This window comes from Hyposmocoma kahamanoa, unplaced genomic scaffold, assembly GCF_003589595.1.
Source record: "Hyposmocoma kahamanoa isolate Upper Pololo Valley unplaced genomic scaffold, ASM358959v1 95, whole genome shotgun sequence".
Lineage (NCBI taxonomy): Eukaryota > Metazoa > Arthropoda > Insecta > Lepidoptera > Cosmopterigidae > Hyposmocoma > Hyposmocoma kahamanoa.
The window spans coordinates 11831825-11849656 of NW_020654972.1; the positions used below are offsets into that span (position 1 = coordinate 11831825).

Sequence of the window (17832 nt, forward strand, 5' to 3'; positions counted from 1 at the left end):
CACACACACACACACACACACACACACACACACACACACACACACACCACACACTTACACGTCCATTTATATATATAGGTCACGAAGTATATTTTATTTTTTTCTTTATTTTCTTACTTCTTCATTAGAATCACCCTTTTAGAAATTATGAAATCTTATTTTTTAATATTTTTTGGTACACGCATGCCTTTCACTGTAGTTGTAAACCACAACCGTACAGACTCACTTATATTTATATACTTTATAATGATTGGATTCAATAAAAGATTTGATTTTTTGTAATAGTTACCCCTAACTGAACACTGCCTCCTAAGATACAGTCTTTGATTAGTTTAGGAGGCAGAATCTCTAAATTTGGTACGCCTTATTTTATATTTTGTGCTACGGTTATATCTATACCAATAAAATTTTGTTAAATAAATAATAAAATTGCTGCTCTGTACTAATTATAAGGCAAAGTGTTAATAAAGATATATTATTATATTATTATTATTATATTATATTATATTATATTATTATTATTATTATTATTAGTTCGCCACTATACGGAACTTGACACATGAGATATAAAAATCGGTTCTCACTACTCAAAGTAGGTATATTTAGAGAAAAACGCCTTGAATTGGAGAATAGCAAAATCAACCATTAAAATAATTGCTCCGTATAATAACATTTAGGCGCTATTTATAAAAATTAATCTTCATGCGTGAACAGCCACCCTTAGAGGTGGATGATTTTCTTCAAAATGAAATGGGACCACTATGGAGGTACCCTCTTTCCAACAAAAAAAGAATCATGAAATCGGTTCACAATTACCGGAGTTATCGCCTAACATGTATACAAAAAAACGACTTCGACTGTATCGAATTGAGAACCTTCTCTTTTTTTGAAGTCGGTTAAAAATAGAAATACGGCCCAAACGTTCTAATTTGGAATTTCACAGAAGAACGACGTCCGTATTAGCATCTAAATTATGTAATAAATTACCGGATGCAGTTAAAGAATTTAATTGTAGACAATTTAAAATGAAATTGCACAATTAAATTTTTTACATAATAATATAAAATGTGAAATTTGACTATTGTATGTTATATTTTTGACTTCCTATTTTGCGGTTAAATGCCAATTGTTGTTGTTTGTTGATGCTATTTTTAATTTAACTTTAATGCATGCTACACCAAAAATGAAAAAAGAATGGTGTAAAATATTCGCATGCCCAGTTTGTGCTGAAATGTACGATCTACTATAATATACGATAAGACCTGCAATGTTAACTACATTTTTCAGCGAATAAACAGCTTGTATTCTATTCTCATGTCTTAGCATTGAGCTCTTACTGAGCATTACGCTGGTCCACATATATATAGAATAGTCGCAATGTTTTTTACTATGTGTATAGTACACGCTTATTTACCTCAAAATGTAATGAAAACCATTATTGTTCCTGTAATAAAAAATTAGACTGGCGATCTTTTGGATAAAGAAAATTATAAGATATCAATATCTCTTGGAACTGTCATTGCTAAAGTATTTGACAGTATGCTTCACGTACGGTTAAGCGCGTATCTTTGGTTACATGACGATCAGTTCGGATTTTGTCCTGGTTTATCCACGAAAATGAAAGGGAAGTTCAATACTATGTCTAAAGCACACTGGCAAGTACTGTGCAGATAGAAATACGCCAATTATCCGCGGTTTCCTAGACCTATCTAAGGCATTCGATCTCGTTTCCTATAATACCCTATGGAAAAAGTTAAAAAACATAAATTTGTCTCCAGAATTAATTCATATATTTAAATACTGGTATGGTAATCAGATCAACTGCGTTAGATGGGCGGGGAGGCTATCGGACCATTACAAGCTCGAGTGTGGTGCCATACAGACGGAGTGTGCCTAAACAATTTTCGTTATGCAGATGGCATGGCCATGCTGAGTGTGTCGATCTGTGGTCTGCGTAAATTGTTGAAGGCGTGTGAGACGAATGCGATAGACCACAGGCTAAAATATAATACACAGAAAAGCCAATATATGGTATTCGGGAGCAGACGTAAGTGTAACTCCGAGTTACCTCACCTTGGCGCCTGATCTTAAACATGACAGCGATATCGAAAGGGAACGTAGGGCTCGGTCAGTCAGGGCAAATATGATCGCACGTCGACTCGCAAGATATTCGGAAGAGGTGAAGGTAACTCTCTTCAGAGCGTAATGTCCCTCCATGCGGCCTGTGGCGAGAGTATACGAACAGGGCTTACTGGCTCCTACTGACTCAATATAATAACGCGTTCCGGGTGTTGATGGGGCTGCTCCGTGTCTGCAGCACACCCGGGATGTTTGCTGACACACGTGTTGACGGTTTTCATGCATTTTTTTGCGTCGTGTGCGGGCCAGCCCCAACACTGTTCTCCGTGTCGTAGGGGATGACTGCCCCTATGTTAGACATTGTTGTGGGCTACATGCGTTCAAATATATATTTTAAATTTTAAATTTTCTAACAATAGAATAAGTGCACATCATTGTTCATATATATTGTATACAATATATATTTTCTATTAGAAATAAATATATATAATTGTTAACTTTTTAGAGTACACCGTTTTATAGGTTTTTTTAATTTTAATTCAAGTTAACAAACAAGACAGTGACGAGATAGTTACTTTAAAGTTATTAAAACGAGGAAACCTTCTCATATGACAAGGAATTAATGGGCACAACTTCACAGAGTAAATAATCAAATACGGGAAAATAGCAGTAAATGTATGTATAAATTCTAGTAAATGTTTACCAAACCCAAACTATTTAGAGAATTCCAAATTGCGTATAAAAGATTTGATAGACAAAGTAAGTAGGCAACGGTAATTAGTAATGGTTATTTTACGTGGCTGCGGTAATTAGAAAGTGCAAACATTTTTAAGAAAACGCAAAAATTAGAAATAAAATAAGTTTCATTTCGATTTTCTACTCTATGAAATTAATTGTAAATTTTTGTTATATTAATTATAATTATTTGTTACATAATAATAATGTATTTACCTATTTATCTCCACAAACATAACAACTATACATGAATCAAACTATAATAGACAAACATTGTGTTTACATAATGTTTGCAAGAGACTGGTACCTAAACTAAACAGAAGCTTTATACTACACTGAACCAAATGACTTTTTGCTATTTTTCTTTTAAGGTTAGAGGCTCTTGTTGTTATTATTATTAAAAAATCTATTCTAAGTTCATTTAAACGATCTTGAATGGTGCACCAATGGTAAACGCATAATATAAAACTTAATAATTCAGCAGTATAAAAAAAAGCTCTAAACAGACGTGGACCGTGGTGTCAACAAATCCAGGCAAAGAAAATGGATTTCGAATCTTTGTCCAAGCGATTCGCATTTGTGGAGTTCTTGGAAGAAGTAGGTGGCTGACAAAGCACAATATTTTTTGTGGTTTTCTTCAAGAGCACGCTGGAACCGCGGTCGGTTTACTATATGTCGGGTATCTCGCGAATTGATTAGCGATGGAGTTTTCAGGGGATCTCATAAATTGTGCCATTTAATTGAGTTGTTGTCATTTTTTTTGTAGCTTTTGTATCATGCTCTGAAATTGATTCTGATTCGCGTTCGATTTTTTCTATTTAACAGTCATTTTCCAAACTGGAAACAACTAATTTTCTTTACTCTCTCTCTCTGATCGTTGATATAAAATCACCGTCACCATTGTCACCGTCGATGTGCCGCAAGTGTCGTTTTTTTCAATTTCCTTCTTATTTTTTCCCATTGTGTTGAAAAAATGTTGTTATATGGTTTGATTATAATGTCAAATTATCTAGAAGTCTGGTTTGTATCACATTCTATTTGGAAACAAAGCATATCGCGAAATAGTATGTAATGTTTAAAACTCTTCCATATTGTCATACTACGGTACTTAGAAAATCTACAGTAATTTATACTTCGTAACGGTACTTAGAACACGAACTATTTTCTTCAAAATTTCAAAAACTGGAGTGATTGAAAATACTCGAATATCGTAATAGGTACACAAAAGGCATCTTAGCGCTTTTATTTCAATAAGCCACAAGATATTTCCTGAAAATTCTAATTCAAAAATAAGGGAACAGGATGTAGAAATTTTTAAAACCAAAGTTACGGTAATTAGATACTTATGTAAATTACGAGCGAATTCGTCGATACTGGTACATTCCCACTATTCGAGTGCCTTTGACTTTCAAAATTTTTTGGTTTGAGAATGGCCGACTGCTTGTTTTTGTTACATCATGGAACACGTAAGAAGAAGATAAATAAAAATATTCATGTAGCAATGTGAATGTTGTGGCAGTGGGCGGCGATGTGGACTCAGACGTGTCGCTAAACGACTACATCCGCGAGCGGCTGAACCTGCGTGGCACTAAGTACATGTGCAAGGAGGGTGGGTGCGGTGCGTGCATTGTGGCGGTCAGCACTGCCGATGACACGGCTCCCCGCGTCTTTTCCGTCAACTCGGTGAGCCCCCGACCCCTCAGCGAGGTCGTTGGCCAGCTACCTTGCCTTACTCAAGGTGTGCTTGTTACAGTGCCTGGTGTCAGTGACGTCATGTCACGGCTGGCAAGTCACCACCGTGGAAGGGCTTGGCGATCGCCGCCGCGGTTACCACCCTCTACAGCGGGCGCTGGCCGAGCACAACGGCTCGCAGTGCGGCTATTGTTCGCCCGGCTGGGTAATGGCTATGTACGGGTAAGTGCCAGTGCCACGTAGGGTGCAGTGGGTTGTTTATATTCTTGTTCTACAAGTAATAACGTACTTTCAAATTTTGCAGTTTACTAGAAAGTAGCGATTACAATTTGACGCAACGTCAAATTGAAAATTCGTTTGGGAGCAACGTTTGTCGGTGTACCGGGTTCAGACCTATCCTCGACGCTTTCAAAACTTTCGCCAAGGACGCGCCCAAGCCTAACGAGTACGTCACAGATATTGAAGACTTGACCTGCAGACGAGGCGGAGGCGACTGCACCGGAGATTGCAGGGACTGGTGCATCGTGCAGAAACCTAACGACGAAGCAAAAATTATCAAGATCAAGTTGAAAGACAACAGAATTTGGTATAGAGTGAAAGAAGTCAAAGATATCTTTGCTATTTTGGAACAAGAGGGTGACGATTCGTACATGCTGGTGAATGGAAACACCGGTAAAGGTAAGAGTTGTATCTGTTGTGTAAACCTATAAAATAAAATCAATTGTTTTAGTGGCGTTGTAGTAAAATGTCTCCTTGCCTGGCATGTCACGAGGTGCCGTCCCGGTGTTCGATTTCCCGCGAGTGCTGATAGACATCCAGCCCGTAGAGGAGCTGAAGGGCTACTACGTCGACCAGAACCTGGTGGTTGGCGCTGGCAGCACCCTTACAAACTTCATGGACATAATGCTGACGGTAGCGCATCAGGAAGAAGAGTTCGGTTATTTGCTCAAGTTGCACGAGCACCTCGACTTAGTCGCGCATATTCCTGTCAGAAACGTAAGTGATGTCACGAGGTCGGAAATTACTGTTCATTGTACGTGATAAATAGACTCAAATGTTAAGATGGTGCTTTCCAGATCGGCACTATCGCTGGAAATCTCATGCTAAAGCATCGACAGCCAACTTTTTCTTCCGACGTTTACTTGCTGCTGGAGTCAACAGGGGCTGTGCTGACTATAGGTAACTTCAACTATTACACAAAATAATGTGCCAAACAAACGCACCAATTACCTGGGCCTCTTGAGCCCTTATACGTGAGGCGCAATATAACTTTCCGGAACGAATAAGAAAAAAAATACCTACTATAAATGGTCAGAAATGAATTTATTGTTTCTCAAAATATTCTCCGTTAGCGTTAATGCAGTTTTTCATACGAATGAACCAGTTTTGAAAACATTTATGCCACTCCGTGACAATCTCTGAAATATATTTTTCATACTCTTCGACAGCCTCTTCAGGTGATGAAAATCGTTGACCGCGTAACTCGTTCTTAATTTTTGGAAGTAAATAAAAGTCACAAGGTGCCAGGTCGGGACTGAACGCGGGATGGCTCATCTAGAAAAACCCTTGTCTTGATGGCTTGTCTGTTTGGCCGTGTGAGAACTGGCATTATCATGGTGCAAGATGATACGGCGTTTACGGTTATTTTTACGGAGTTTATCAATAACTTCAGGCAAACAAATGGTCGTGTACCAATCACTACTCACGGTACAACGATTCTTCAAAGCAGCAGTAGCCACGTGTCCAGTTTTATTAAAAAAAAAGCAATCATCGGCTTAGAGGCATTTTGAACGCGCGCCACTTTGGTTGGTTTCGGCTCATCTCGAAAAACCCATACGCTCGATTGCTACTTTGTTTTGGGATCGTAATAATAAATCCATATTTTGTCACCCGTTACTATGTCCCACACCAAATTTGACGCCAGTTCGTTGAATCTGGTAAGCATGGCATTGCACCAAGTGACACAATCCGTTTTTTGAGCCTCAGTCAAATTGTGTGGAATCCACCGAGAGCTCGAGCTTTTTCACACCCAAATGTTTGTGTAGTATTGATTGTATTTGACTCATGCCTATGCCTAAAGATGCCCAAATCTCTTGGTATGTCACATGTCTGTCTGTTTTGATCATACGGCGCACAGCATCGATGTTTTTGTCGTTCACAGCAGTGAACGGGCGACCATCACGAAAGTCGTCACTGAAATTTACACGACCGCGTTTGAATTCTGCAAACTAGCTATAAATAGTCGTCTTGCACGGTGCTTCATCGCCAAAAGCAGTTTGAAGCTGAGCGAAGCTCCGCTGAGCTGTTAAATTATACTTAAAGTCGTAGAAAATCATACTACGAAAATTTTCACGAGTTAAATCCATGGTGAAGTAGACAATCAATTTCTAAAATGACGCCACAATGTAAAAACAAGTGCCAGTCAGATGAAACAAACTGTATTCTATAGCCAGAGTTCCATTTTTAAATGGTGTAATTACTTTTTAAATATTATTTATGTGAGTGGCCAGTTCCGGAAACTTATAGTGCACCCTATGTAGCAACCCTGATTAAGCCCGAGAATTGAATTGCCTATTAAATTCTTACGTCTTCCTTTTCTTCCTGCCGTTATACCACGCTAAGTGGGGTCGGCACAACATGTATTTTTCTTCCACCGTCCTCTATCAGCCGATTGTCAAATGTCTCCATGGACTTTACGTTGACGGTTCAAAAGCGGTTCATCTATTTCTCTTCGTAAAATTCTTAGAGGATAAAAAATATATGGAAAAATTTTAACAGCACGAGCCACTTGACATGCAACTTAACGTCACAGCTGTCAAAATAAGCATTCCATAAAAGTTACCCAGTGACCAAACAAGTCAGAACACCGCGTGCCTGAAACGCTAATCGCCAAAAGACAAGAATAAACTGTTTCTAGAAAGTGGCGGGCTCGTAACAGTGTAAAAAAGAAGAAAAATTCTGGCTGTATGGCTGTATGTATGTATTTCCCTTACGGAAAGAATGAAAAAACAACTACAGGATTTCGTTTTCCCATGGCGTAGTGGTTATATCCTCTTTGTTCCCAAGCCTTTAATAGTCTCCAGTGGCCGCCATTAACAAAATAAAAATAATAATGACAGCGTTAGCTGGTCAGATACAATGATTAATGTTTAAAAAGTAAAACTCACCAGCTTCTCGTGCAATGGCTACTCAACTTTATATATAAATGTCATGATACGAATTTAAAAATTCAGTTTTCCCAGGTGAACTGGGCCGCATAGAACCATGCCGTTTCCTTATTAGCTCACTCATTTCTTAATTTACTCTGCGGCACTACCCAGACCCTAACCCGAACCAATTTAGAAAAGTTTATTTCCTGATTGGTCCCTCCAAGAATCAACCCGGGTCCTCCTCGTCTAGAGTGCAATGTGAAAATCGTTGCGCAATAGCATTTTCAATCATCTCAATGGAGATGATCGAAAATGCCACAAAATTAAGGACAACTGACACACCGATACCTCCAATGAACACTACGCCAACTTTATTTTTTGGTAATTTTCTGTTATTTTTATAAACCCACATAATAAAGGAACAAAAATAATGATTCGAAAAAAAAACAAAAGAACGAATTTTGTGAAAAAAGGAACAAAAACTAAATAAAAACAGAAACAGGTTAACAATTAAGTTGGCGTAGTGTTCATTGGAAGCTTATTGGAAGTATCGACACATCAAGATGGTCAGAAAAAGTTTTGTCCATAAAATGAGAGCGAAAAAAATAATGTCTTCAATTTTAACCCTTTGTTTACGGTTTATTAGATATTCTGTAAGCAGTTCGAGAGGTAGGCCGCGGATGTCAATCTTTCCAAGTTTCCGACAAGGATCGTGATTTGTACTGTCCACCTCCCTTAACGTAACAACATTTTTATGTCATCTAATTACAATTATTCTGTTTTTTTACAGCCAGTAAGGAATCCGTGACGGAAGTTTTGCCAGAACAATTTCTACATTTAAATATGACCGGGAAAGTGATTACTCACGTAAAATTACCACCGCTATCGCACAACTATGAATTCGTATCTTTTAAGGTTTTGTATTTCTATGATATTTAAATTGTCCATTAGATAGGTATTGTTTTCATGAATTTATCAATATCTATCGACTCTGCACTCTGCAGGTGATGCCTCGGTCCCAAAACGCACACGCATCGGTGAACGCCGCATTCTTATACCAGTTTGACCCTCATCGGCCAAACGAGGTTGTGTCAGCGCGTATCGTGTTCGGTGGTCTCTCCGCGTATTTCACCCATGCCTCGCACACTGAGCAACTACTCATAGGCCAGAACCTGTTCACTAACAAGGTGCTACAAGAAGCCCTCCACACCTTGGAACTAGAGCTAAAGGTCGAAAACATAGCCGGCGAGTTGACACCGGAGTACAGAAAGAAGTGCGCGCTTGGCTTATTTTATAAGGCAAGTTGAGGGAGCGGAGGAGAGTACTATGCATATATGTATATAATTTTTCTAATTTTGTTCTTTATTGCAGGGCTTGTTAACGATAATTCCTCAACAAAGTCTGAAGCCTTGGTATCGTTCAGGAGTGAGCGACCTGAGGAAGAGCAGACCTTTATCTAAGGGCACTGAGGTATACGACACCAATCCGGACATTTGGCCTATCAACGAACCCATGCCCAAGGTAGATGCTTTGATCCAGTGCGCGGGTGAAGCGAAGTATGTTAACGATTTGCCCACACAGCAGGACGAAGTCTTTTGTGCTTTTGTTACATCTGATATTGGCACCGGAGTAATAGAAGAAATTGATCCAAGCCCAGCGTTGGTAAGACACGATCTTATGTTTTGTAAGATATGTAAATCAGTTGAGTAATTTTTTTGTATGTACACAATATTCCTTTTTCCATATTTTCAGAAATTACCTGGGGTAATCGCCTTTTTTTCAGCAAAAGACATACCAGGGATCAATTCTTTCGTATCTTTGAAACAGGCTGGTGCGTCGGCAAACGAAGAATTATTTGCAGATAAAATCGTAAAATTTTATGACCAACCACTAGGGATAGTGGTGGCTGATTCGGAAAAATTAGCCAATAGGGCTGCTTTGCTTGTGAGAGTGAAATACAGACAAGATAAACATGGACCCCTGTTGACGATTAACGAAATCCGAGAACAGGATCCAAGTAGAGTCAATTTGTATGTCGCTATACCAGCGAGAGACCGTGGGAGTAACGTACGTAAAGTGATCAGTGACTGTCACAACCTCTACTGGCAGTACCACTATTCGATGGAAACGCTAGCGTGTGTCACTCGACCGAGCGATGATGGTATTGACGTATTTCCAGCAACTCAGTTTCCAAGCTGGACTCACCTTAGCATTTCTGACCTTTTGAATATTCCACAAAATAGGTAGGTTAAAAAAAAAAAAAAAAAAAAAAAAGGTATCAATATAACCTACCTTATGTGATTTGTTTCGTGATTTGTATTAACGAATAGGTCAAGATAAATACCATATTTTTTTAGAATCAATCTCGAAGTATCTCGTTGTGGAGGTGCATACGGTAACAAAATTTCACGTGGTCATCAGGTGACAGTGGCATGTGCACTAACAACGTATCTGCTGAACCGACCGTGCCGATTTGTGTCCAGCATCCAATCGACTTTGCGATCTACTGGGAAACGTAATCCATCTACTAGGGATTTTGAGGTATAATGTGTCTGTTATCAGGACATGATTTCAATTTTAGTTCGGTGTACTTGTGCTCATATAATTTTTTAACAGGACGAAACTACACACTAAAGAAACCAGTTTAATTCATAACACTTGCGTTCCTATTTAAATGTTGTAAAATATTAATTACAAATTGAACAAAAAAATATTTACTCACTTCGTTATTTCAATGCAGTTGTTCACATATGGACAAAAAACATCTTTTTAGACCCCAGGTAACATTTTTAAGAACTTAATTTAATTTTTATTGTTTTGTTTCGTTAGCTTTATTGACTTGTATTTGTCCGGTAACAAAATTTCAAACCCCACTCCCCGAACGGTATTGGTGGTTTTTTCCTATTAAAAAATTATAATTAATTGTTGTCTTTGATCCTAGGTTGGTTTGCGCGCGATCGCGTGACCCCTCCCATAGTAAATTTTTCAAAATGTCAAAATTTTCATACAAAAAAGTAGATTTAGTACATTTTTCTAAATTTGTACTGAATGTACTTGTTTAGCTCACCGAGAGCCTTCTCTAACGACACCTTGCACGCCCCCCTCCGGCAATACCGGGCTAAAATTTATCTTCCCACTCACGCTGGTTTCATTTACTTGGCTTTGGCAAAATGTTCGGCCTTCCGAAGATAACTAAAACGGCCAAGACGCCGTCCAGCGTGGTCCAGAAGAAAGCAGAGAAAAGAAGAAGGCATGATGGAAGGCCACACCAACTCTCCCTGGATTCTTGCCTAACAAAATACCGCCGGCTACTGGCTACTTCGACTCCGAAGTCGCTGAGAGAACTGGCAATCGTCAATGTCGCCAGAGGTGTCACCACTTCGGCTCAATATACTCCATAATCGGTGGAGTCGAACGTAGCGGGATCGATCGGATTACCGGTTCTCTCCGATAGGCCTGGCGAAGAAGAGGCTCGGGCGGAGGCACAGTAGAGCCTCGCTAGTTTCGCTAACGAAGATCCTGTCCGTCAGACTCCGGCGCGAGCTAACCACCTCCACAGCACAGCTAAAAAAGGAGTGGAGAGCTCCCGGAACCTCAAACGGGAAATCAGGGACGTCGTCGTCGCGAGTCTGCAAGAATTTTGCAACATGATCTTGCGTCTAGCAGACTCACGATCGCGTCATGAATGCGCCGTTGAACAGTTGAGAGCGGATCGAGCAAAAGAGGTGTCTCACCTGGAGAAGTCGCACTCAGCAGCTCTCAACGCCAAGCTGTCGGTGCTAGGGTACCTCGTAGTACAGAACCACTGCATCATCAAGGATATCGATACAGTGAGAAAGATGATAGCATTCCTGACAGCATTAGACCGTGGTCTCAAGCAAGTAAGCTACCAAAGGCAAAGGTACCGAGGCACCCTCTTTCCAACAAAAAATTAATCATTAAATCGGTTCACAAATGCCGCGTAACATAACAAAGAGTTGTCGTGTAACATACATACAAAAAAAAATCGAATTGAGAACCACCTCCTTTTTTTGAAGTCATTTAAAAAATAGCTACTTATGCTTAAACGTTGCATAAATAGGACATCTTTTATTTATACGTATATATTTTTTCGTTGTAATGTCCATAAATAAAGGGGTAATTTTTTAGGTTGGCGTAAATGACTTAGGTGAGATTCAGTACTTAGAATATCATTACTATGCGGACAACGGCTACGTTGTGAACGAACCTCTTATTGGATTTGCTGGTCCAGCCATCCGGAGTTGCTACGACAGTCGGCGATGGTCAATCAAGACATTCAATGTTACCACAGACACCCCGTCTAATTCGTTTTGCAGAGCACCTGGTAATTTATATCTCATAAACAAGAAAATCTTTTATTTGATAAAAATCATCATCTGTCTCTTTGTATTGTAGGAACATTTGATACTATAGCACTGACTGAATATATAATGGAGCAAATATCTTACGTACTCGATAAAGATCCTCTAGAAGTCCGCTTAAACAATCTTAGTCCAAACGCCCCTGAAGTTAACGAAATGATACAAACCCTTGTAAAGGATGCAGAATATGAAAAACGAAAGAAAGAAGTTAAAGAATTCAATCAATTGAACAGGTGGAAAAAACGGGGCCTGAGAGTTGCTCTGATGCGATGGCCAGCTGGAGTTATAGTGGACTATTTAGTCACGATCTCTATCTACCATGGAGATGGCTCTCTAGTAGTCAAGCACGGAGGAGTGGACATAGGGCAAGGCAAAAATACCAAAGTAATTCAGGTTATCGCTTACACCTTGAATATTAAGACGGATAAGGTTAAGGTGAAGCCAACAGATGTTGCATCAAACCCTAATACATCTGTCACTGGAGGTAGCACATCTACTGGTGCCGTATGTTTTGGTGCAGTAAAATGCTGCCAAATTATTTTAGATAGACTTGCAGCTCTCCGCGAAGAACTCAACAACCCTACGTGGGAGGAGCTGATACTGAACGCGTATCTCCGAGGTATCAACTTGCAAGCGAGTTATAGAGTGACTCCAAACGACATCACGATTCACCGATCAGGAGGTGCCGCTTTTGCAGAGGTTGAGTTGGATATTTTGACTGGTGAACACGAAATTAGAAGGGTCGATATAATAGAAGACGTAGGAACAAGTCTAAATCCCGAAATAGATATCGGTCAGGTGAGTAACAAATGAGTGTTAGTAGTTCCTATTACAATCATACTCTTAGCACAATATATAATTATCATATCGTCGGGGATAGAGCAAATCCGCGTATGTAGGATCGGTAAAAAGCGCGTATCTGCACCAAACCAAATTTCACAGGAGAGGGATTTAACGATACTTGCTTTGTTATTTCAATGGCTACGACTTTCACTTTTGTTCAGTAAGCATTAATTTATGTTGTCCACGGACTAATATCAATTGATTCCCGCAATAACGCAAATTTGGTTCCCATGACATTAGAGCAGTAGAGATCCTTGTGACAGAGTTCATCCAGGGTAGTACTGCCACCTTACCTATTTCTGCCGCCAAGCAGTAATGTCACCATTACTGTGTTCCGGTTTTGAAGGGTAAGGGTGCTGGTGAAATTACAGGCACATGGGACTTGTCAACTTATGTCTCAGGGTGACGGGCGCAGTGATAGTGCCCCTCAGATCTTTGCAATTTAAAGCTCTGAGTGGCACTGTAACTGTTATGGACAGGCGTGTAGCTTACCATCAGGCGCACGACTCATTCGTTCCGTCAAATTAAAAAAAAACATTTACGCGGATTTGATTTGGCGACTAGATTATCAAAATGGAGACTCGTAATCAAATGCTAGTTACGCGTAATTACACTATCCCCGACGATATGGGCTTGATATTGTAGATCGAGGGCGGATTCGTGATGGGCGTGGGGTACTGGACGTCAGAGCACCAGATTGTCGCACCGAGTGGCGAGGTGCTCACTGATCGCACCTGGAACTACCACGTGCCGCTCGCGAAGGACATCCCGATCGACTTTCGCGTGCAGTTACGTAGGAACTCATTCAATCCGACTGGCGTCATTGGTGCGAAGGGTAAGTAATGTTAACACTTGCCACAACATATACTCAAATGCAGTTATGAAAACGTGAATTTCCGCTGTAGTATTAATGTACTATTGTAGTTTACGCGCAACAAATAATGTTAAAATAAAATCATACTGTATCGTGTACGTGTTATATTGGTCATAGTTGCTTCGATAACAAATGGGTAAATATTTTTTTTTATTCAGGAACAAAGACTTTTTTATAATTACGAAATAAAAACAACTTTTAACGTATTACTAAAACCTGTAGTTGCATGTAATTAGAAGTGAATAAGTATAAGGTATAGTGGTATAGTATATTAAGTAGAAAAAAAATTAATAAAATTAAACAAAACTAATGTCGAGAGTCCGTATTTAAATTTGATTTGCTAATGTGGCTTTTGAACTCCCGCACACATGAGTCAACTTCACTACATTTTCAATTGTATAAGTAACAAGTCATTTTTATGGGACTGTTGCTACCAGTACATGTTTTAGTAAACTTAACGACAAAAATATTTTTTTTACGATTTGCTCTTTCATTGTTTCGCGGCACACGAATAAATACATTTTCCAACAAAAATGGTGCATCTACAATGTTATGCAATATTTTGTATAAATATGTCAGGTCAATTAGAGAACGACGATGCTACATATTGGAACAATATTGTACACCTTAAGGGATGACGTAGTCTACATGATTATGACGCACTCTATAGTCCAGAGCTTTGATGAATTTACGTATCCTTTCTATTTTATTTTGGAGTACAGTTTGGTAGGGATGCCGATGACACAGGAACTAAGGGACCACTCGCTATTCTCGTTAATACGCCATTTTCGTCAACTGGTCAATTTCTGTAATTTGCCAATGCCATCTAAATTTGTAACTCGTCAATTTGCCCAATTCGTCATTTTCTCTGATCAGTCATTTTCGGCAACTGGACAGTCCACACAGAGCTTGCAAATTCTAGCCTGCTACGTACGTACATTAAAAAGCAACTTGTAGGTAAATGAGTTCTTAAAAGGTTCACCAATCCGTAATATAAACCCTAATAGTTTGAAAGACCTAGACACTGTTTTATCAACATGTGGAACAAACGTGAGTTTAGAATCCATGATAACACCAAGGTCTCTGATCTCCATCACTCTATTGAGATTTTTTCCACATATTGTATATGTATGCACTTTTGGATGTTCTTTCTCTACAGTAATTGAAAAACCTTTATCGGGATTTAAAAATAGACAACTTTGAGCACAGTAATTTTCGAAAGCTCTAATCTAATATCTTGTTGTAATTAATGAACATCTTCTTCATTAAGAATAATCCTAAATATTTTAGTATCATCAGCATACAAAAGAACACGTGAATGCTCTATAGACTTTGTTATGTCATTGACGTACAATACGAATAACAATGGTCCGAAATGGGAACCTTGCGGTACACAAGACGGTATAATCCTGTATTCCGAACAATGCCCAGACAACACGACAGCCTGACTACGGTTCCCGGTGAACGATTTTATCCAACGGAATAGGTCCCCATGAATACCGAGCCGCCACAGCTTCAAATTTAATAGAAAGCCTTATTGAAATCAGTATTATACGACATCTACTTCATGCAGTCGAGGTCTCGGCTTCATGAAGTTGATTACGACTTTACTCATTAACTGCAAACATGCAGTCAGTCTGTTAGCAGCCTTAAGAATTTCAGTGAGTGAATGTACTTGTTTATAACTGCCTCCGTGGCCGAACGGTTACCATGCCGGACTGCCACGCAGAGGTCCCAGGTTCGATTCCCGGGCCGGGAGAAATATTTGTATGGCCTACATTTATTTCTCTCGTGAGTTTGGGTGTAATTTGTGGTTGTCTATGTGTGTGTCCATGGCACCCGCGACACAGGGTTTCCCTAGTGCGGGGCTATGTTGAGTGTGAGCGTTATTATTATTATTATTATTATTGTTTATAGCTGTTGGTGAACCTCCGACGACGATGGCGGTATGCGTGGCATTCGCTCTGCGGGAGGCGATAGCGGCCTCTCGGGAGGACTCTGGTATCCCTCAGACGCAGTGGTTCAATGTCGGTGAGTATCAATATCACCAATACGCTTGCAAAAAGGGCGTTCACAAACAGATTGATTTAGAAAACTGGTTTTTTATTTTTTAAATTTTTGGTTACTCAGTTATTCGGTTTTTTCGGATACTTTTCTATTTTAAATTTTATATTGCATTGATATTCCATTATTTTTTGTGAAATTACTCCACTAGTTTGTTACAATTATTAATACAAAGATCGAACACCCAGAAAAAATTCCTTGGATCCGGCCGGATTCGGACCGACGTCTTCTAGCTTAATGTGCCAGACGCTATACTAACTAAGCTATACTTTTCTATTGTCACCTAAATAATTCTTTAAAAATGTCGGATAACAAAAAAAAACAGTATTTTGTACGTTATTTTTATTATTTATGGAATTTAAAACTTCAATGAGATCAATCAACTTCTCGAAATATAATAAAAAACAAATCAACAAAACTAATATTCTAAAATGAATATGTTTATTTAGAGACAAGCAATTAAACATCTTCTTTTTCAGTATGAGGGCCTACAAATTAGGCGCTTACAGAAGTGCTGCAGTGGCGCACCTGTTATGTAGCGCTACAGTTGCGCCACACGCGCGCCTTTTTTGCAGACTATAGGGCCGTGTTCTGCATAAATGAGTTCTCACACAAAATGACAGTTTCGAGATATTGAGCATTAAAGATTTTTGGCAACTTTTTGTTATTACTAATTTAAATAATGAAGTTTACAGGACAATTATATACCAAAAGATTTGTAATGAAGTAAGCATTACGATCTGTTTATTATTTTTTTAAGGTATCAAACTTGCGATTAGTAATTAAATAAAAATTGTTAATGCAAAATTCGATATAATATCTACAAAATTATTACTTTATGTTTCAAGGGTGGTTAACATATTTTTGCAAAATACGGAAACATATGAATAAAGTATCACTTAATTCTTGCAAACACAGAGAAATCACATTTTCATAGTAATCGAGTAACAACAGTTTTATTCATGTCAGTCAATTGTTTTATTTTCAATAATATAATGAATAACCCTTCTTCTCATCTGATGGAAAGTGACAATGAGGTCGACGGTGAAGCATGCACACCTAAATAATGCCTATTGACCATTGACTTACAATTATATATTGACTCTCGCTTTGAAAAGGTCCAAATTATATAACGTTCAGGGAACAATTCTGCCGGCAGGGATTTCCACTCCATAGCCGTTTGCCACATAAATGTGGAAGCGTAACGCTTCGTGCGAATCTTTGAAATATCCACAAAATAGGGGTGTAAAATCTTAATAATCCGAATAAACTGGATACTGAGATCAGACTGTGGATTTTTATTGAACGATTGTGCATATGCACAATCGCGGGTACACGAAAGGATTCTCCCCGCACGACATACCATTCCTTACTTGTAGGGATACGTTTGGCGCACACTGGACAACAATTGGCGAGTATCCTGACCCGGATTGGCAAATCCTTTCACTATGACAGATAGATGCTTGCTGCATTATCAATTAGGCGGCTGCAGCGCCACGGTAGCGCCGCTGTAGCGCTTCTTTACGCGTCTAATTTGAAGGCGTCCTAACAGAGCACATACTACTCAAAGCTCTCATACCCTCTGTGTCATACTCAATACTCGCTAGCGTACGTCAGGGTTGGAACCCGCACTTTCTTGACACGTTCTGGCTACCCATAAAGGCATACAGAGCTCCATTTACCTGATTTCGACTATTACTTTCCGTTATTATATATCATCTTCATAGTAACCATCTTTTATCAAAAAAACATACTACCCAGCCAGCTACATACATACTTTCACTTTTTGTACACTCTCGCTAGCAACCTTGTCCCCATTTTTCCACTTTTATCCCTTACAATTACCATCCCCTTCGTTTTACTCACATTCGCCATCATTCCTTTTAGCTTTAGTTTTCGTAATAAATAATTCGCAAGGTGCGCCATTAGCCAAATTAATATTTTAGCAGTAAAAGTACCCTTTTTCTAATTGCTCAATCCTCAGTTCGAGGATTTATATCATTTTCTAGTCTGT

At 39.0% G+C, this 17832-nt stretch overlaps 1 protein-coding gene across 3 annotated transcripts in view; it reads left to right on the plus strand.

Moving 5' to 3' along the window:
* Positions 1-17832, plus strand: part of LOC113238169 (indole-3-acetaldehyde oxidase-like) — a 31628-nt gene that overhangs the window by 13359 nt on the left and 437 nt on the right. The window contains exons 2-15 of one of the 3 annotated variants that reach the window (XM_026474929.1): positions 4334-4497; positions 4568-4728; positions 4811-5184; positions 5279-5502; positions 5583-5685; positions 8446-8570; positions 8660-8953; positions 9027-9317; positions 9408-9898; positions 10013-10196; positions 11805-12000; positions 12072-12835; positions 13526-13715; positions 15672-15785. In XM_026474929.1, coding sequence (XP_026330714.1) covers positions 4334-4497; positions 4568-4728; positions 4811-5184; positions 5279-5502; positions 5583-5685; positions 8446-8570; positions 8660-8953; positions 9027-9317; positions 9408-9898; positions 10013-10196; positions 11805-12000; positions 12072-12835; positions 13526-13715; positions 15672-15785 — 3675 coding nt within the window. The remainder of the gene's footprint in view (positions 1-4333; positions 4498-4567; positions 4729-4810; positions 5185-5278; positions 5503-5582; positions 5686-8445; positions 8571-8659; positions 8954-9026; positions 9318-9407; positions 9899-10012; positions 10197-11804; positions 12001-12071; positions 12836-13525; positions 13716-15671; positions 15786-17832) is intronic. The other 2 variants (XM_026474930.1, XM_026474931.1) reach the window with 2 other exon arrangements.